The sequence below is a fragment of the Culex pipiens genome, chromosome 2, assembly GCF_016801865.2.
Source record: "Culex pipiens pallens isolate TS chromosome 2, TS_CPP_V2, whole genome shotgun sequence".
NCBI lineage: Eukaryota > Metazoa > Arthropoda > Insecta > Diptera > Culicidae > Culex > Culex pipiens.
Genome location: NC_068938.1, coordinates 59,646,478 through 59,667,972, shown reverse-complemented (window position 1 = coordinate 59,667,972; position 21,495 = coordinate 59,646,478). Strand labels below are relative to the sequence as shown.

The 21,495-nt window shown below is 42.4% G+C and overlaps 2 protein-coding genes across 5 annotated transcripts in view; one reads left to right on the top strand and one right to left on the bottom strand.

The window, feature by feature from the left end:
- LOC120413586 (uncharacterized) overlaps positions 1–21,293 on the top strand; it is a 39,975-nt gene extending 18,682 nt beyond the window's left edge. For 2 of the 4 annotated variants that reach the window (XM_039574483.2, XM_039574484.2), the window contains exons 10-15: positions 38–188; positions 17,673–17,791; positions 17,850–18,160; positions 18,224–18,587; positions 18,654–18,824; positions 19,454–21,293. In XM_039574483.2, the coding sequence (XP_039430417.1) occupies positions 38–188; positions 17,673–17,791; positions 17,850–18,160; positions 18,224–18,587; positions 18,654–18,824; positions 19,454–19,698 (1,361 nt within the window). In that variant the 3' untranslated portion in view covers positions 19,699–21,293. Of the gene's footprint in view, positions 1–37; positions 189–17,672; positions 17,792–17,849; positions 18,161–18,223; positions 18,588–18,638; positions 18,825–19,453 lie in introns of all 4 variants that reach the window. The other 2 variants (XM_039574481.2, XM_039574482.2) reach the window with 1 other exon arrangement.
- Positions 140–5,601, bottom strand: LOC120413587 (uncharacterized). The gene is made up of 4 exons (XM_039574485.2): positions 5,047–5,601; positions 4,482–4,985; positions 341–470; positions 140–280 (listed from the first exon to the last, which is right to left on the bottom strand). Exons 1-4 carry the CDS (start codon positions 5,281–5,283, stop codon positions 195–197), a joined length of 957 nt encoding a protein of 318 aa, XP_039430419.1. The 5' UTR covers positions 5,284–5,601; the 3' UTR covers positions 140–194.
- Positions 21,294–21,495: the final 202 nt, after the last annotated feature.

Below are 21,495 nucleotides of genomic sequence, written 5' to 3'. Positions count from 1 at the left end.
AAAAGGGGAGTCAAACACACATTTATTTCGCACACAGAGGACGACGACCCGGCGTACCACAGGATTCCGTCCGCGAACGGATCGTGCGTGTTCCGCAACAACGAGCCGCACGTGGTCAGCTTCTACAACGATCTCGAGATAAGAGAGGATATCGTGGAGTTTCCACCGATGACGACCATCATATCGAGGTTAGTTTAGTCGTATTCCGCACCGACGGTGATGCTGATCTCGCCCGACAGTACGTTCGTTTTGTGGTACCACTTGTTGGTGTCCAGGACGACTGGAATGGGGGAATGTCGGGATTAAAGATGAATCAAGGGAACTTTCAAATTAAACTTGCTTGTATCTCCGGTTTGAACGACAACGGAGAGGAAGTCACAACTGTAGTAGCATTCTGGTGGGGGTGCAAGTATCCATTCCTTAGCTCCTTTTAGCTGGGACTGCCAGGACGGCAAACGGACGTTGTCTACCTGAAAATGACACAACTCTACACGTTGGAAGTTCATTTTTCTGTAATAATAAATAATTCTAGCCGATTTCTCAGCTCTGGTAATAAAAACTCAATTCGGGTATAAATACTGTTGTGTCTACAAGTGTCTCCTTAGAATTTTTCTAAGATACCAAGCGTCTCCATAAAGCTTCGTTATCAGAAAACCTTGTTCTGTAGAACTCGATGAGAAGTCAACAGAGCAATTCTCTACGAAATCGGTCTTTGTTTTAATTTTAATTTTTGTATTTTTTAATCCGGCTGAAACTTTTTTGGTGGCTTCGGTATGCCCAAAGAAGCCATTTTGCATCATTAGTTTGTCCATATAATTGTCAATACAAATTTGGCAGCTGTCCATACAAAAATGATATATGAAAATTCAAAAATCAATGAAACAGTTGTGAAATTTTCCGATCTTTTCGAAAACAATATTTTCATTTTCAGGGCGTAAAATTGAATGTTTGACCCTTTTGAAATGTTAGTCTTGATTTAAAATAAATTAAAATGTCTTTTTCGAAGAGATCGGAAAATTTCACGAATGTTTCATATTTTAACATTGAAAATCGGTACATTAGTTGCTGAGATATCAACAATAGAAAATGGTGGGTTGTTTGGGTGAGACTTAGAAAACATCAATTTGCCTGTTTTTAAATCTTTGCATGCCAATATCTCAGCAACAAAGGGCCAACAAAGTTCCAAAAAGCAAAATACAGTCGACTCTCTGGTTGTCAATATCCAAGGGACCGTCGAGGAAGAGAAGCATCAGTTTACAGAACGATGCAAAATGAAGACTCGATTGAAATTGGTTTTTTCTTGCTAACCAGCTATGGGAGAGAATCATGGCAACGTCCAGCAAACAAAAATAAAGAAATGTCAAACAACCTTCAAAGCTTCGGAGCAATTCTTTGAGATTTCGGTCATTCGTTTTTTTTTGTATTTTTTAATCCGGCTAAAACTTTTTTATGCCCAAAGAAGCCATTTTGCATCATTAGTTTGTCCATAATTATCCATACAAATTTGGCAGCTGGCCATACAAAAATGATGTATGAACATCCAAAAATCTGTATCTTTAGAAGGAATTTTTTGATCGATTTGGTGTCTTCGGCAAAGTTGTAGGTATGGTTATGGACTACACTGAAAAAAAAATGATACACGGTAAAACAAAATTTGGTGATTTTTAATTTCACTTTTTGTCACTAAAACTTGATTTGCAAAAAAACACTATTTTATTTTTTTTTTTTTTGATATGTTTTAACGGACATTAAATGGCAACTTTTCAAAAATTTCCAGAATGGGCAAAAAATCTTTGACCAAGTTATGATTTTTTTAATCAATACAATTTTTTTCAAAAAATCGAAATATCGGTCGCCAAAATTTTTCAATTTCATTTTTCGATGTAAAATTCAATTTGCAATCAAATTCGGTCTTTGTTGATACGATACGATACCTTAGTTGCTGAGATATTGCCATGCAAAGGTTTGAAAACAGGAAAATTGATGTTTTCTAAGTCTCACCCAAACAACCCACAATTTTCTAATGTCGATATCTCAGCAACTAATGGTCCGATTTTTAATGTTAAAATATAAAACATTCGTGAAATTTTCCGATCTTTTAAAAAAAATATTTTCAAGATTTTTAAATCAAGACTAACATATCAAAAGGGCGTAATATTGAATGTTTGGTCCTTTTGAAATGTTAGTCTTGATTTAAAAATTTTGAAAATATTTTTTTCGAAAAGATCAGAAAATTTCACGAATGTTTCATATTTTATCATTGTGAATCGGACCATTAGTTGCTGAGATATCGACATTAGAAAATGGTGGGTTTTTTGGGTGAGACTTAGAAAACATAAATTTTCTTGTTTTTAAACCTTTGCATGGCAATACCTCAGCAACTAAGGTTCGTATCAACAAAGACCGAAAAAGCAAAATATAGAGAATTTTCGCAGCTTTTCAAAAATATTTTTTTCATAAATGGGCAAACATGGGCACTATTTTAAAAAATGAAAAACTGCGAAAAAAAAAAAAAAAAAAAAAACTTTCAAAAAAGTTACCTAAATATGGCTATAACTTGAAAACGGTGCACTTTATCAAAATTTCACTAAAGTACTTTTTGATTGCAAATTGAATTTTACATCGAAAAATGAAATTGAAAAATTTTTTGCGACGAATATTTCGATTTTTTGAAAAAAAATTGTATTGATTAAAAAAATCATAACTCGGTCAAAGATTTTTTGCCCATTCTGGAAATTTCTGAAAAGTTGCCATTTAATGTCCTCTAAAACATATCAAAAAATAAAAAAAATTAAAAATAGTGTTTTTTTGCAAATCAAGTTTTAGTGACAAAAAGTGAAATTAAAAATCACCAAATTTTGTTTTACCGTGTATCATTTTTTTTTCAGTGTAGTCCATATCCATACCTACAACTTTGCCGAAGACACCAAATCGATCAAAAAATTCCTTCAAAAGATACAGATTTTTGAATTTTCACATATCATTTTTGTATGGACAGCTGCCAAATTTGTATGGAAAATTATATGGACAAACTAATGATGCAAAATGGCTTCTTTGGGCATACCTTAGGCACCAAAAAAGTTTCAGCCGGATTAAAAAATACAAAAATTTAAATTAAAGAAAAAAGACCGATTCCGAAGAGAACTGCTCTTCGTTTGTCAAAGAAAAATGTCTATGCAAGCCATGAGAAAATGAAATTATTGACAACCGGAATAGATTCTTAGAGCAAATAGAATCCAACGGACCGTTGAAGAAGAGATCCTTCAAGCAAGAGAAAATATCGAGGAATAAAGACAATCGAAGTATGCAGTTTGAAGGGACTGAAGAATTCATCGGTACATGGAGCAATATTGATATCGAGAAGATCGACAGCCAGAGAGTCGACTGTATAGAGAAATTAGCTTTTCAAAAATATTTTTTTCTGAAGTGGGCAAAGATGGGCCCTGTTTTAAAAAAAATTACTTTTGATGGCAAATTCGATTTTACATCCAAAAATGAAGTTGAAATGATTTTGTATTTTTTTTTTTAATCAGTATTAATCCAAAAAATCATAACATGGTCAAAGATTTTTCGCACACTCTGGAAATTTCTGAAAAGTTGGCATTTGATGTCCTCTAAAACATATCAGAAAAATAGTGTTTTTTTGCAAATCATGTTTTAGTGACAAAAAGTGAAATTAAAAATCACCAAATTTTTTTTTACCGTTTATTCTTTTTTTCAGTGTAGTCCTTGTCCATACCAACAACTTTGCCGAAGTCACCAAATCGATCAAAAAATTCTTTCAAGAGATAAGAAGTTGACTTTATAGCTCTCGGCCACTATTGCTAGTACCAACCACTAGTGTCTTCCTTTTAACTACAAGGACTTCGCCGCCCTGGGCTCCTACTTAGAATTTTTAGAGCGCCCGCCGCGGGATTCGAACAAGCAACCTCTGGATTGTGAGTCCAGTGCGCGGTCCGATTAATCCACACGGGCGGGACATAAGATACAGATTTTTGAATTTTCATATATCATTTTTGTATGGACAGCTGCCAAATTTGTATGGAAAATTATATGGACAAACTAATGATGCAAAATGGATTCTTTGGGCATACCGAAGGCAACAAAAAAGTTTCAGCCGGATTAAAAAATACAAAAATTAAAATTAAAAAAAAATCAGATTTCGTAGAGTTTTTAAATCTTTTATTTTTACGGCTTATTAACATGAATTTTAATGTGTGTAAATTCGTTTTTTTCGTAGAAATATATTCCCAAATTAAAAAAAAATAATTTTCATGAAGGATGGATGAAAATAAAATGCAAAACTATTGGACCAAAACATAAAAAAAGACTTGCAACGGCTTAACTAATGTTTGGACAAAATGACAAGAGCGATTTTCACAAATTGTTGACAGTCAATTGATTTTGAAAAAAAAATATTGTGCTCAAAAAAGAGAACCAAGGGGATGGGATCAACAAAAAGCTATAAATGTCCAACTTACATGCATATGTGCCCCCAACCCGGTCCCACCCATAAACACCCAATCGACCGCATTATTCTCGGACGCCCGGGGCAAAAAGTACGGCCTCCCGTAATGCTCCCGCAGCACCTTCAGTATCACCGGATCACAATTGCTCCACCCAAAGTACCACGGTTCCGTTCCGGGCTCATAGTTAACCCGAGCTTCCTCCAAGCTCAACGCTTCCTGCAGACTACGAAATCCTGTTTTATAAGGGAAAAACTGACACCGAGCCGCACCCTTTCTGGCGCCATATGTTTCGTAAATTTTCCCAAAGAACCAATAGTCAAACACTTCCGGTGCCGTCCAGTTGGCGGTGGCATCTGTCACGATGACCGGACCGGCACCGTACGCGTACCTCCGCTCAAAGTCATCCGGATCTACGTTGGAGATTCGGGGCACGCTCCGAATTCCAGCGCAAAAATTGCAACTCTCCGGCGGCGGTCGGAACGCCTTCTGCAGCTGCGAGGGCATTTCGAGGATGCACTGAAAATGCAAATTGAAAATTATGCAAAAAAGCTTCCGCAGCAGCTTCCGGCTCATTTACATCTTCATTTGCAAGCTCGTTGAGATGATTCCTCGCGATCGCACAAATTAGGAATGCCAGAGTGACCTGGTACTTGCGTTTGCCGGCTGGCAACACTGCCGCCCCGTAATTGTAGCGCAAATAGTCCTGCAACTGCTGCCGTCTGGCGGTTGAAAACGAGGGCAAACAATTTAACTCAACACCACTCGCGTTGGAATTAATTAAAAAATTCTTCAACTTTTTATTGACTTCTTCCATTGTTGTTTGTGTAAAACGAGTGTTTTTTTTTCGTTCCCACGCGGGAAAACCCCGAGCTTAAACTCGACAAGTGCCACGAAAGGGATGAAAGGGAATTTTCCCAACTTTCCCAGCTCGAGTGGGGTTTTTTTCGACACGGGACCAACGAACCACGCGCGCGTCTGCACTGGGAAAAGTTTTCCTCCGGACTGATCAAACAATTTAGAACGGCGGCGCGGGGAAGTGTTTTTCAATTTGTCAGCGCAGTTTGTGCACAGTGGGAAAGTTTGTGCGAGGAGCTGGGTTTAATTGGGACTTGAGTGGGTTATTGCAGTATAGAGTGAAACTTTGTGGTTGAGATTGACGAAGTGGAAGTCGGAAATTTTCGGTACTTGACGGTTTTGAGGAGACATTCTGGAGCTACCGGTGAGTGTTGGTGAGTGAAGTCTAGACTCGATTATTCGAAGCCTCGATTATCTAAAGGTTCTTTGGGATCCCCAGATACAAGTGCGCTTTGAATTTATCAAAAATATTTAGACAGGGCCAAATGGTTTTTCTCTAAAGTTTGTATGGAGAATTTGAAAGGTTAGTCGCTGTTGCATACAATCCAAAAATTGCATGCAAATGATATGTTGAGCCTGCGTAATCATTTTTGCCAATTTTGGTAGTTCAGTTTTATTGGTGAAGGTAGCTAGAAAACATTGCATTGACGCGTTCTGTGAAGAAAGATTGTTCAAAAGCGGCCTAATATTTGAGAAATCTTTATTCTTGATATTACTCCCGCTCCCTCTATAAGATAATTAAAAACACATCTTTTTTGAAGAGTTTACTTGTAAAAGTAATGATTACACTACTCGACAAAACAAAACTTGTGTCATGGGAAACACGATATCTCATCGGTTCCTCAGAGAAAATGCTTCCCCGAATCCGATGCAATCGACAGAATTTTATTTTATGTCCACGCGGACTGATGTGAATGTGGTAAATTTTTTAACATAGAAAATCGAGCAATTAAAAAAAAACCATGCGTCTCCTCCCAATTATATGAGCCATCTACAAGAATATGGAAGCGCCTGGTGCATAGCCATTTCCTTTAAGCACAACGGAAACAACCAATACAAATGTATAAAAAAGTTGTCAAGTTCGGGGGGTCCACAGCTAGCATTTTTTGTACGATTATAAAAATAAATATTATAAGTTTTAAATTAAAATATTTGAAAAACATTTTTTTTAAATTTATTTGATTGCTAAAATTTTATGTATCTCAAAGGTCTATTGGTACTTCGGGATGTCCATGGTCATCCAAGGACTCCCTGGAGTTAAGATCTACGAGTCTACCGCCGTAACAAGCAAGAGGTCGTCGGATTTTGACCCCGGATCATGTGCGTATAGCATCAGTTCATATGGTAGACTACTATATGAATGTGTAAGGATGTCCATGGTCATCCGAGGACTCCCTGGAGTTAAGATCTACGAGTCTACCGCCGTAACAAGCAAGAGGTCGTTGGATTTTGACCCCGGATCATGTGCGTATAGCATCAGTGCATATGGTAGACTACTATATGAATGTGTTGGAATGTCCATGGTCATCCAAAGACTCCCTGGAGTTAAGATCTACGAGTTTACCATCTTAACTCCAGGGAGTCCTCGGATGACTATGGACATTCCAAAACATTCATATAGTAGTCTACCTTATGCACTGTTGCTATACGCACATGATCCGGGGTCAACATCCGACGACCTCTTGCTTGTTACGGCGGTAGACACGTAGATCTTAACTCCAGGGAATCCTTGGATGACCATGGACATCCCATTACATTCATATAGTAGTCTACCATATGCACTGATGCTTGACGCACATGATCCAGGGTCAAAATCCGACGACCTCTTGCTTGTTACGGCGGTAGACTCGTAGATCTTAACTCCAGGGAGTCCTTGGATGACCATGGACATCCCATTACATTCATATAGTAGTCTACCATAAGCATTGATGCTAGACGCACATGATCCGGGGTCAAAATCCGACGACCTCTTGCTTGTTACGGCGGTAGACTCATAGATCTTAACTCCAAGGAGTCTTTGGATGACCATGGACATCCTTACACATTCATATAGTAGCCTACCATATGCACTGATGCTATACGCACATGATCCGGGGTCAAAATCCGACGACCTCTTGCTTGTTACGGTGGTAGACTCATAGATCTTAACTCCAAGGAGTCTTTGGATGACCATGGACATCCTTACACATTCGTATAGTAGCCTACCATATGCACTGATGCTATACGCACATGATCCGGGGTCAAAATCCGACGACCTCTTGCTTGTTACGGCGGTAGACTCGTAGATTTTAACTCCAGGGAGTCCTTGGATGACCATGGACATCCCATTACATTCATATAGTAGTCTACCATATGCACTGATGCTATACGCACATGATCCGGGGTCAAAATCCGACGACCTCTTGCTTGTTACGGCGGTAGACTCGTAGATCTTAACTCCAGGGAGTCCTTGGATGACCATGGACATCCCGAAGTACCAATAGACCTTTGAGATACATAAAATTTTAGTAAAAAATTAAATTAAAAAAAAGTTTTTCAAATATTTTAATTTAAAACTTATAATATTTATTTTTATAATCGTACAAAAAATGCTAGCTGTGGACCCCCCGAACTTGACAACTTTTTTATACATTTGTATTGGTTGTTTCCGTTGTGCTTAAAGGAAATGGCTATGCACCAGGCGCTTCCATATTCTTGTAGATGGCTCATATAATTGGGAGGAGACGCATGGTTTTATTTAAATTGTTCGATTTTTTATGTTAAAAAATTTACCACATTCGCATCAGTCCGCGTGGACATAAAATAAAATTCTGTCGATTGCATCGGATTCGGGGAAGCATTTTCTCTGAGGAACCGATGAGATATCGTGTTTCCCATGACACAAGTTTCGTTTTGTCGAGCAGTGTTATTTTATCTGTAATTGGTTTTTTATTCTCTTTTTTTAATTTTTCGAACTAAAACATCTCCATGTGCGATGTCTTCAAATTGCCATTTTGTATTGTATCCCAAACAACCCCTACCCAACTTCCCAGTAACTCTTAAATTCGTTATCAGTGCTCCACCGCACCCGCCAGATGCTTTAACTGCCACTCCACCGCGACACTTAGCTCCACTTGCCACTTCTCATCGCTCTGGGTTTCTCACTTTTTACTTTTCACTTCCCGCATTTATCAATTGCGTCCCATTCAGGAAAACTGGAGCGCAAACCCAACCCCCCTACCCCCTTTTCCACCCTCACGTTCGGGTCTTCCGATTGCAACATTTGTTGTTTGAGCGTGTGTGTGGGATGTATGCGGAATCCTTTCATGTTGAAATATCCGTTCTGCTTTTGTGGTGTTTTAGGTATTGTTTCGTAGTCGTTTTATGGTTTGGGTGGGCGAGTTCAACCGATTCCGGAAACACACACACATTGCGACTGTGTTGAGTGTCACTGTCACTTGGTATGTTAGTTTTGGCTAGAGGTTGCTTTTGAAGTATTTGCCGGAATGGATTTTCAACTTGAATTTATGCTGAAACTAGAAACCATTTAAAGGATGGTGCAGCTTTTGATTAAACTGTAATCGATTATCCGAATGTTTCTACAAGCACAGGAAAAAATATATCAAAAACTGTGGATTTGCTACAAAAAATGTAAAAATTGCAGCAAGCTCGTATATCAATACCACCGTGGAGTGTAGGAACTTTGAATAATCGAATCATACACAAACCTGGTTTAAATTTTTTTTCTTTGCGTTGCGTTTTAGTTTTCTGGCAAATGGTTTTAGAATTTAAAGCCATATGAATTTGCATTTTTTTTGGAAAGGAATCCAGACTACGAAATGCATATTTTTTGAAACTTGAAATGTAATGCTATAATTTTTTTAATGAAAATATTGAAAAAAAAATGCAAAACATGAGAAGGGTTTAGAAAATGTGTCTCTATAGAGAGCAATTCTCTACGGAATTGGCCGATTTCGACCATTTTTATTTTGTTGTATTTTTTTATTTGGCTCAAACTTTGTGGGGGCCTTCCCTATAACCAAAGATGCCATTGACCAATGACACAAGGTTAACCTATAAAAATCTCCATACAATTTTGGCAGCTGTACGTAAATATTCAAAAATCTGTAACTTTTCAAGGAATTGCCTTCCTCACTGAGGTAAGGCTTTAATCCTGCTCTGAAAATGAACTTTTGATTAAAAGCTCCTAGACCCACCTTCATGTATACATATCGACTCAGAATCGAAAACTGAACAAATGTCTGTGTGTGTGTATGTGTTTTTTTTTTTTTTTTTTTTTTTTACAAGGTCGGAATCTGCTACCAGACACCTGAGAATTCATTCCTCAGGTAGTGTGGGGTTGGGAAAACAAAAAAAGAGTTTTCCCGACCCACTAAACCAGTCCTTGAACGCCGTGCCCTTGTCCCCCCGGGACCACCTTTCGGTATAACTTCGGGGGGAGGCGTTGCATTTTCTGCACTAGTCTACTTACAGGATCCATGCCGGGTGCTAGAACCATTTCCTGTCCTACATACATATGAGTCCATGCGAGGGTTTAACCGCGCCCAAGAATCGCGTTGCTTTTGATCGGCTAGTCATATGCAGCCCTCTCCTTGGACCATCGAGACGTGTACCGATTTGGTAGAGCCAACCGTCATAACGTGCTCTCCTTCACAGCCACACTCGTGGGTTCTCGACTCCTGTGACCATCGAGACGTGTACCGATTTGGTAGAGCCGACCATCATAACGTGCTCTCCTTCACAGCCACACTCGTGGGTTTTCGACTAGGCTCCTAGTCGTTCCTCCTCTGATCGTCTCTCCATTTCCGCTGGAGAGCCGAAGTGATCTGCGTCACCGCTCCGACGACCGCATTCCACTTGGCGATGTCGCTGCACATTCTTCGCACCACATTATCCGGGCTGGTGTCCGCTCCGATAATGGCCAGCATTTCGCTTCGCGCTGCCTCGAAGCGAGGGCAGGCGAACACCACGTGCTCCGGTGTTTCCTCGCAATCGACGCAGTCCGGACAGAGAGGAGACTCTGCATGTCCAAACCTGTGCAGGTACTTCCTGAAGCAGCCATGGCCCGACAGGAACTGTGTGAGGTGGAAGGTGACCTCTCCATGCCTTCTGCTCACCCACGTGGATACGGACGGGATAAGCCGATGCGTCCATCTGCCTTTCTCCGTGGTGTCCCACTCACGTTGCCACCTTGCCAGCGATTCGGCTCTCGCAGCTTCCCGGATACCTCTCGTGCCTCTCCGGGTGTAGCGCACGGTGTCCTCCTCCAGTGTGATGCCGATGGGGATCATTCCGGCTATGACGCCAACTGCTTCCGACGAAATGGTCCTGTACGCGCTTGCAACCCGCATGGCCATCAGTCTCTGCGTTCTGTCGAGCAGCGCTCGATTTCGCTTCGTCCCCAGCGCCGTCCACCATACCGGTCCGCCGTACCTAAGTATGGACGTCGCGACACTTGCCAAGAGGCGGCGCCTACTGCTCCTGGGTCCAGCGTTGTTCGGCATCATCCTCGACAGTGCCATGATCGCCTTAGCCGCCTTCTCGCAGGCGTAATCGACGTGGCTGTTGAAGTTCAGCCGGTCATCCACCATCACCCCGAGGTACTTGAGCGCTCTCTTCGAGTGCACGACGTGTTCTCCAACGTGAATCTGGGCCTGCTGCACCTTCTTGTGGTTACTAACCAGCACCATCTCCGTCTTGTGGTGAGCGATCCGCAGCTTCACCTCGAGCATCCAGTTCTCGATCATTGCGATTGCCTCCATAGCCAGCACTTCGACCTCCTCGACATTTTCGCCGGTTACCGTCAGCACTATGTCGTCTGCAAAGCCAACAATCTCTACGCCGTTGGGTAGTCCCAGTGTCAACACTCCGTCATACATTCCATTCCACAGTGCTGAACCCAGAATGGATCCCTGCGGAACTCCCGCGGTAACAACAACGGTTTTTTGTCCATCGGCAGTGTCGTAGACCAGCACGCGGTTCTCGAAGTAGCTCTTCAAGATCCTGCACAAATAGTCAGGCACCTTCATTTTGTGCAGCGCTGCTGCTATGGCCGCCCAGCTCGCACTGTTGAACGCGTTCTTGACGTCAATCGTGACTATTGCGCAGCAACGGTTCCCCCTGCGTTTTTTCCTCCGCGCTTCGTCGGCTTTCTCGACCACTTTCCGGATGGCGTCCACCGTGGATCTCCCTTTACGGAAGCCGAACTGCCTCGCTGCTAAGCCATGCTCGCTCTCCGTGTACTTGGTCAGCCGGTTAAGGATGATCCGTTCCAGAAGCTTTCCGAGGGTGTCCAGCAAACATATAGGCCTATACGATGATGGGTCCCCCGGTGGTTTGCCTGGCTTCGGCAGCAACACGAGCTTTTGAACCTTCCACGGGTCGGGGAAGTGTCCTTCGTCCAGGCATTTCTGCAGGACTGTTCGAAACCTGTCCGGGAATGCTAGAACCGCCGATTTCAGGGCGAAATTCGGGATTCCATCCGGGCCGGGAGCTTTCTTCACCTTCAATCTCTTCGCTACTGCCACAAGTTCCTCGTTGGTGATCAGATGACCTTCGGCGTTGCTACCCCCTTCGTCGTTGTACGGTGTAGGAGGCCATGTCGTTGGGTCATGTCTTGGGAAGAGCCCTTCCACAATGACCTTCAGCTTGTCGGGACACGTTTCAGCCACCATCGATGGGCCTCTGATCTTCGCCATCGCTACACGATATGCGCTCCCCCAAGGGTTTGCATCAGCGTCTTGGCATAACTCCTTGAAGCAGTTTGTCTTGCTGCATTTGATCGCTTTCTTGAGCGCGGCCTTTGCAGACCGGTACTCCTCTCTGCACTCCTCTCTAGTTGCTTCGGATCTTGCTCTCTGGACTCGTCTTCTGGCGCTGAGGCAACTTGTCCGAAGGGTACCGAGTTCTTCATTCCACCAGTAGGCTGGACGACGACAGTTCCTTGGCTCCAGTCTCCGCGGCATGGTTGTGTCGCATGCTGTCACCAGTTGTGCTGTTAGCACGTCGGCACTCAAGTCTTGGGGACCATCACACCAATGGAGCGCTTCCACGAAGAGACCCTCGTCGAAGTACTGCAGCTTCCATTTCCTTCCGTAGGACCGGCTGCTCCTATCTGGTACAGGGGCTCGTCTCCCGATGCTGTACCGGATCGCTTGGTGATCGCTATGGGTATAGTCCTCACTCACCCTCCAGTTCATGTCGGCCGCCAGTCGCGGGCTACAGAACGTAACGTCGATAATGGACTCACGACCGTCTTTGCGGAAGGTACTGCTGGTTCCGCGATTCGCCAGCCTAACGTCTAGCTTTGCCAGAGCTTCCATTAGGCTATGCCCCCTAGCATTGGTGCATCTGCTACCCCACTCGACCGCCCACGCGTTGAAGTCACCTCCGATAACGATCGGGCTTCGTCCGATCAGTTCATCGGTCAGACTATCCAGCATCTGCTGAAACTGCTCCAAGGTCCATCTTGGGGGAGCATAGCAGCTACAGAAGAAGGTTCCGTTTACTTTGGCGATCACGAATCCTTCAAACGCCCTCGAGACCACTTCCTGTATGGGGTACCGCCCCATCACGTGTATCGCCGCCATTCTTGCTGTATCCGCGGCCCAGTTTCCGTTGTCGTGTGGAACTCGGTACGGTTCTGCAATAATTGCCACGTCACACCCCGTCTCCGCGGTCGACTGCCACAGCAGTTGCTGTGCAGTGTCGCAGTGATTGAGGTTCACCTGGGACACCTCCATTACTTTTTGCCCGAGGCCAGCTTCTTGTACACCGGGCAATTAAAGCCACCCGTCGCATGGCTATTGCCGTCGCCTTCTTTACAGAGCACGCACTTCGGCTGATTTTTGCAGTCTCTTGCCATGTGGCCTTCTCTACCACACCTTCTGCAACTGTTGGTTCGATCGGGACCGTCGCAATTTCTCGCCTGGTGGCCGAAGCCCATACAGCGGAAACACCTCGTCATCTGCTGGGTCACTCGAGGAACAGGCCTCAGTGGGCACACCGACCACCCTACTTTGACCTTGCCGGTTTCCAGCAGCTTAGACGCCGAAGGCGTCGATAGTCGGATCGACGCAATTTGCGTGCCGCCGTAGGCTTTCCTCAACCGGATTGCCATCGGTGTCGTACGGTCATCCAGAAGAACGATCAGCGCATCTTCTAGCTCTTCCTCCGTCGTGATCTCGTCCAGGTTCCTGCACTCGATCGTTGTCTCCGGTGATAGCGCTCTTACCTTCGACTCGTAGCCTACGGCTTTCTCGACGAGGGACTTAAAAGCTGAGCTCTTGACCGCGGGATCCTTCTTCAGCTCAAAAAGCATCGCTCCGGTTTGGGTGCGCCTGGTTTTAACCACGTTCTCGCCAAGCTCCTTGAGTTCCGGATCGGTTCGTACTTTCCGGAGGAGGTCTGCGTACGAAACACCTTCCTTCACCTCGACCACCAAAGCCTCGCCTTTGTTACGCTCCCTGCGAAACTTGGGTTTTTGGGTGTCCTCGATGTGGTGTCCGGATGTGTGTGTATGTGTGTGTGTATGTGTGTGTATGTGTGTGTGTATGTGTGTGTATGTATGTATGTGACCAAAATTCTCACTGAGTTTTCTCAGCACTGGCTGAACCGATTTTGATCGAACCAGTTGCATTCGACTTGGTTTAGGGTCCCATACATCGCTATTGAATTGTTTGAAGTTTCGATAAGTAGTTCAAAAGTTATGTATAAAAATATGTTTTCACAAATATCCGGATCTCAATTATATGCATGTAAACGATGTCCGGATCCATCATCCGACCCATCGTTGGTTAGGTAATTGAAAGGCCTTTCCAATGAGTCCAAAACATTGAAGATCTGGCAACCCTGTCTCGAGTTATTACCACATAAGTGATATTTATGTACTTTTTTGAAGCCGGATCTCACTTAAATGTATGTTAACGATGTCCGGATCCATCATCCGACCCATCGTTGGTTAGGTAATTGAAAGGCCTTTCCAAAGAGTCCAAAACACTGAAGATCTGGCAACCCTGTCTCGAGATATTACCACATAAGTGATATTTATGTACTTTTTTGAAGCCGGATCTCACTTAAATGTATGTAAACGACGTCCGGATCCATCATCCGACCCATCGTAGGTTAGGCAATTGAAAGGGCTTTCCAAAGAGTCCAAAACACTGAAGATCTGGCAACCCTGTCTCGAGTTATTACCACATAAGTGATATTTATGTACTTTTTTGAAGCCGGATCTCACTTAAATGTATGTAAACGATGTCCGGATCCATCATCCGACCCATCATTGGTGAGGTAATTGAAAGGCCTTTCCAAAGAGTCCAAAAAACTGAAGATCTGGCAACCCTGTCTCGAGTTATTACCACATAAGTGATATTTATGTACTTTTTTGAAGCCGGATCTCACTTAAATGTATGTAAACGATGTCCGGATCCATCATCCGACCCATCGTTGGTTAGGCAATTGAAAGGGCTTTCCAAAGAGTCCAAAACACTGAAGATCTGGCAACCCTGTCTCGAGTTATTACCACATAAGTGATATTTATGCACCTTTTTGAAGCCGGATCTCACTTAAATGTATGTTAACGATGTCCGGATCCATCATCCGACCCATCGTTGGTTAGGTAATTGAAAGGCCTTTCCAAAGAGTCCAAAACACTGAAGATCTGGCAACCCTGTCTCGAGATATTACCACATAAGTGATATTTATGTACTTTTTTGAAGCCGGATCTCACTTAAATGTATGTAAACGACGTCCGGATCCATCATCCGACCCATCGTAGGTTAGGCAATTGAAAGGGCTTTCCAAAGAGTCCAAAACACTGAAGATCTGGCAACCCTGTCTCGAGTTATTACCACATAAGTGATATTTATGTACTTTTTTGAAGCCGGATCTCACTTAAATGTATGTAAACGATGTCCGGATCCATCATCCGACCCATCGTTGGTTAGGCAATTGAAAGGGCTTTCCAAAGAGTCCAAAACACTGAAGATCTGGCAACCCTGTCTCGAGTTATTACCACATAAGTGATATTTATGCACCTTTTTGAAGCCGGATCTCACTTAAATGTATGTTAACGATGTCCGGATCCATCATCCGACCCATCGTTGGTTAGGTAATTGAAAGGGCTTTCCAAAGAGTCCAAAACATTGAAGATCTGGCAACCCTGTCTCGAGTTATTACCACATAAGTTATATCTGTGTTCTTGTTTTTCTGGATCTAAAAAAATGCTGAAATGTGTGTCCAAACCACTCATATTACCCATTTTTGGTAAAAAGTGAGGAAGGCATCAACCACATAGGTGGATTAAGTTAGTTTTTTTTGATTGATTCGGCGTCTTCAAAAAAGTTGTATGTATTGATTAGAACTAATTAGAAAAAATAGGTACACAAAAAAGGTGATATTTTAATTAACTTTTTTTAACAAAAAAATCCATTTCTCAAAATCAGTATTTTTTTAATTTGTTTTATATGTTTTAGGGGACAAAGTCCCGAATCTTTTATGCCATTCAGAAGTATGAACCAAAATGTTGCCGATGAGTTAATATTTTTTTTTAAATAGTTACCTCGAATTTGCAATCGAAAAGTACTTTACATTTTTTGTATTAGATGCACCGTCTTCAAAATATAGCCATTCAAAGTTAAATTTTGTCCGATAAATTCCGGATTTTTGACTTTTTAAAATAGTGTCCATAATTGTCCATCCAAATTTTTTTTTTTCGAGAAGCTCAGAAAATTTCCTTCAATTTTGTCTAAGAAACATTGAAGATTGGACCCCTGTTTGTTGAGATACAGTGGATAAACATTCGTGAAATTTTGCGATCTTTTCGAAAACAATATTTTTTTAATCAAGACTAACATTCAAAAGGGCGTTATATTAAATGTTTGGTCATGATTAAAAAAATAAAAAATAAATATTTTTATCGGAAAATTTTGCAAATGTTTTATTTTTTACAAAAAAAACGTGAGGTCAAAAAAATTTAAGTGCAAGATTTAATTTTTTTACAAAAATCATTATTTAAAAAAAATCATAACTCGTCGGCAAAATTTCTGTTCATACTTCTGAATGGCTTAAAAGATGCGGGATTTTATCCCCTACAACATATATATTTTTTTAAATACGAATTTGGGGAAATTTAATTTTTGTGAAATAAAGTTAGGCCGTTGCAAATATTTTTCAAAGTTTATGTCCCCCTCTCTTTCAAAAGTGGTCCAAAAAATCAGGGGGCAAAAAAATGTATTTTTTCAAAAAACTTGATCAACAGAAAAAAAAATAAAATGCCCTATTCTGCATTGATAATGATATTTAGCATGTTTGAGCTCCTTTAACACTTGTAGCCCCAACGGGGTCAAAAAAGTTGGAAATGCATTTTCACCGGCTCATACAACCCTTGGAAAAAAGTTGGAAATGCCTTTTTTATTATAACTTAAGGTAGACGCATCTGTTTTGGATCTACCTTGTTGGAGGTGATTCTTGACATTCTTCCGGATCGAATGCAACAAGAATCATCCAAATCGGTTGAGTTTTCGCTGAGATACAGCCGGATGCATTTCCAACTTTTTTGACCACCTTGGTGCTTCGCGTAAGTTTTGACCCCGTTGGTGCTACAAGTGTTAAAAATATTTGGAACTTTTATGGAATTCCAATGTACATCACCGCAGAAACTTTTTTTCTCACAGGAAAAAAAATGTTCGTCAATACTTGGCAATTGTTTTTTTTTTGCCTCCCCCCCCCCTCGACTTTGGTCAGAGTCGAGGGAAATAAACTTTAAAAAAAATTGCAGCGGCCTTAATTAAAATATCACCAATTTTTTCCGTGTACCTATTTTTTTCTGAACAGTCCTCAGCAATACCTTTAACTTTGCCGAGGCAACCAAATCAATAAAAAAAACTCTTGAAAAGCTACAGATTTTAAAATATTTACGTACCGTAAACCGGGGTCAATCGGGACACATGGGGCGAATTGGGACAGCAGTTTTTACCATGTTGGAGCACAATATTGTGATTTTTCTGGTTGGTTTCGGTTAGAACAGACTCAGACCAACAAAATGTGTACATCGATTTCCAAATTTAAAAGCTTTAAGTGCTCTAAAAACTGCTGTCCCTATTCAGACTGTAGTCCCTATTCGCCCCAGATTACGGTGCCATTTTTGAAAATCGATTAGAATTCGAAAGTTTTAAAGGGGATTTTGGTCAGAATGCTGCTAAAGTAGAATCCGAAAACATGTTTTATTTTTTTTTCAAAACTTTGGCAATGTCACAAGTTGCTATTAAAACTACCACACTGTTTTACAATTATTTTTTTGCAATGCTTTTTAAGATTGAGATTTTTTTTATACTTTCCCTAATACAGATGTGTGGATATTGGCAAGTACGCCATGATCGGAACCAGCGTGAGGACATGCGTTCGCGAAGAGTGGACCGGCCAGAAGCCGTCGTGTTTCGGGTTGAACCAAGAGAACGACTATGCTAGTAAGATTAAACGCGGCGATTCCGAGAGTACTTTACCCAATGAAATGTCTACTTACAGTGGAGAAACCGCCGACGATTCTGATCCGGCACCAGAACGGTCCGATCGCGCAGAGTAACGACGGCAAGCTGATCGTGTATCCGGGCACGACGGTCCACCTGGAGTGTCTATGGATGCGACGGTTCGGCAATCCCAAGTGGAACGTGAGCCACGACTATCGAAAGTACCCGGAGGGCTGGAGCTCGGACGAGGGTCGTGATCCGCAGCTGGAGTACCGTATCAGCATCATGCACGCGGTCAAGGACGATTCGGGGACGTTCACGTGCGTTACGCCGGCCCGGCACACCCATTCGGTCGAGGTGTTCGTGAAGGTGGGTTCTTGTTGGGTTTGTTAGGTTTAATATTTTTTGATTGTTGATGATCTTCGTTTACAGCCCGTTCACTGCAATGAGATCCAGGTGCGTCGAGGACTTTCCGCTAGCACGTTGGAGACCATGATGGGGACTAGGGTGTTGTTCTCCTGTACCAATGGGAACGCCTTGATTGGAACGCCGGAGATCTCCTGTCTACCGAGCGGAAACTGGAGTGCTCCGTTGCCGGTTTGCGAGAGTGTCGAGTGCGGTGAAGTCCCCATCCAGGCCAACAGCAATGGGTCCGCACCTCGGGTGGCCATTTTGTCGCGGGAAGTCGGAGGCCGGGCGGCGTTCTCCTGTCCGCCGGGTTACGGCCTGAGGGGACCCAGCGAGGCAATCTGTTTGCCGTCGGGCGAGTGGGGTGCACCGTTTCCCTCGTGTGTCGGTAAGTTGAGTTGTGACGAGGTGGATCCGTTTATTTCTATTCCATGTTGAGACTTGTCCCCCGCAGAGGTCCAGTGCTTCCATCCCGGTGCGCCGCAGAATGGATACGCCCAAGGGACGCCCCCGTACCGGGCCGGTGACGTGGTGCAGTTCAACTGCAACCCGGAGTACATGATGCAGGGCCAGCCGATCATCGCCTGTCAGGATAACGGACGGTGGTCGGGAGGGCTGCCAAAGTGTAAGTAGTAGAGTGTAACAAAAATGACTTTTTTGCGGGCATTCAGGGGTTTGTTCCGGTGGGCATACTGAGCCCAAATCCCAAATATGAGCTTGATTGGACGTAACAGGAGCTGGCGCTCCGCCCTTCAATTTTAAATGGGATTTAACCCGTAAAAAAATATTTTTTCAAAAATTTCAATTTTTGGGCATTTTGGTCACCAATGCGTTTACCAAAAACATCACTGGCGTGTAGGCCAGATCCTTGCGCATCTTTTGGGATATATAACATTGAAGTTTGGAGCATCCTGGAGCTCGGTACAGACCTTCAAAGTTTGGCGTTTTTTCGAAAAATCGGTCCTACACGCCAGTGATGTTTTTGGTAAACGCATTGGTGACCAAAATGCCTCAAAAATTGAAATTTTTGAAAAAATATTTTTTTACGGGTTAAATCCCATTTAAAATTGAAGGGCGGAGCGCCAGCTCCTGTTACATCCAATCAAGCTCATATTTGGGATTTGGGCTCAGTATGCCCACCGGAACAAACCCCTGAATGCCCGCCAAAAAGTAATTTTTGTTACATCCTAGTAAGTAGTGAAATTCTTCGTTAATTGTAATCGACAACGTGATGACATTTTTTCTCTCCAACAGGCGTCCAGGCGTGCTCGTACCCGGGAACCGCCATCAGCGGCCGAATGTCGTCGGTCAAGTTCTACTACTCGATCGGCGAGAGCATCACCTTCACGTGTGACGCCGGTCTGGAGCTGCGCGGCGCCAAGATGCTCAAGTGTCTGAAGAACGGCAAGTGGTCGAACGCCATCCCGACGTGCGTCAATCCGGACGCGGCCGTCAACGTGCGCAGTGACGCCAAGGGTCTCTACAAGCGGGACAACTAAGGAGGGGGTGGTAGTGACGAAGTTTAGGGTGGTTTCCGGTTTCACCAAGCAGTAAACAATTAAATATATCAATCAAAATATAGAGGCCAAGTGTCGAGCAAGGTGACGACAGTCGTCGGGGCAAGTGTTCCACGTGGATCAATCAAATTTTAATGGCATGATATAAAAGCAAACAAACAAACACATACACACATTGACTGTTTAAAGTTAACTGTCGAAGGTGGCATCATAAATAGAGAGACACTCATTAAGATGACGTTAAAGTTCGCCTCTCTGGCAGGCACATGAGTAGCATAAAATTTAATTTGCATAGAGCAGTCAACGCTTTATTTGCTTGTTGTTAATGGTTCACAATCTTCCGTCTCTAGCACTTCCGGAAGGGTGGTTCGCGGTTGAATGAAAATGGGAAAGTCGTATTCACAAAACTTTGTTTGATTCTTAAAAACAGTTATAATAGATGTCTAACTTTTTTAAGGCTTCAACAAAAGTTTTATTTAAAATATTTTTAGAAATTCAATGAACTTTAGTAAACAAATTTATAAACAAAACAACTAAAAACTAAACCAGAAACTTTTTTTGACTCGCCACGTTGGCATGGTTGATCACTAAAAACGAAGGATATTGTCTTTTTCATCCAAAAGTGAACCACCCTAACTCCCGGCTTCCATGCTCTTCTCCACTCTTTAAAACCACCGAGAGAGCAGCAGGAGAATGGGATGGAAAAATCAATTACCGCGATGTTGGATCTATGATAATGCGCAATCATATTAATGATGGCAAATGAGAACGATAAATACAATGGCGATGTTGTAAATGTAAATTGGTTTTGTTGGTAGGCGTAATGTTAGTGCGGTTCATCTCCCTCCCCTGACTCCAGTTTCCCAATTTTCCCTGAATTGTGGTTGTGTATGTGTGTGTGTGATGGCTCATCAGCTGAAATTTCCCATATCGTATAGCACACCCACCAATCCACATATGCGCACATACACACGCACACTTAAACGTAGAAGGTAAGCAAGATAATTTATGACAGGCTGTCTGATGGATATCTGTAGTTATATATTTTTTAAAATGAATCAGCATGCATACAAATTGGATGGCACTGCAAATTTGACTCATAAATGTTAATTGAATGGAAGGCGTTAAATGTAGACATAAAAAAATCAAAATAAAGGCACTTTGTTTACGTTTTTTCAGTGTACATTAAGGGATGTGACCACCCCACACGACGAGGAGTTGTTATTACACTTGTACATAGATGAAGGCGGAAAGGGGTGCGCGCAATGATTGTGTGTAATTTATTTAGTTTTTTTTTCAATTCAACTCCTAATAGTTGTCAGGACTGAGAGACGAATGCAATTGAAATAATCCCCTCCACCCTCTCCCACGCAAACACACGTAAATCTAATGAATTTGTAGTGCTTTTATGATAATATATTACTATAAACAATACTTGAACAAGCACGTGGTCGAGGAGGAATTAGGTGGTGTAGGTGTTGAGTAGTGGCTTGAGCTGAATACATTGTTTCTTTATGGCAATTGTTAATGTAAACGTAAATATATTGTATTTGAAATAAATGACAACAATCATATCAGATGCGCATTTTTCAATTTAATATCACACATTTTAAATACTTTAAATCTTTGTGTACCGCCAGTGAGGCAGACTATGAGTCAAAATACGAGGCATCGCTCGTATTTTTTTTAATAAAAAAACAATTTGAATAACATCGAGAATCATTTAAAGTAGAATTGTTCTTAGATAGTTAGCTAAACTTTTCCAAAAATATGGTGGAA

Excerpts from the sequence above, each read along its gene's own strand:
- LOC120413587 (XM_039574485.2), bottom strand. The coding sequence starts at position 5,283 with ATGGAAGAAGTCAATAAAAAGTTGAAGAATTTTTTAATTAATTCCAAC. Across the intron at positions 4,986-5,046 it reads ACGAGCTTGCAAATGAAGAT|TGCATCCTCGAAATGCCCTC; the intron begins GTAAATGAGCCG and ends TTGCATTTTCAG. Across the intron at positions 281-340 it reads CGTTCAAACCGGAGATACAA|TCGTCCTGGACACCAACAAG; the intron begins GCAAGTTTAATT and ends CCCCCATTCCAG.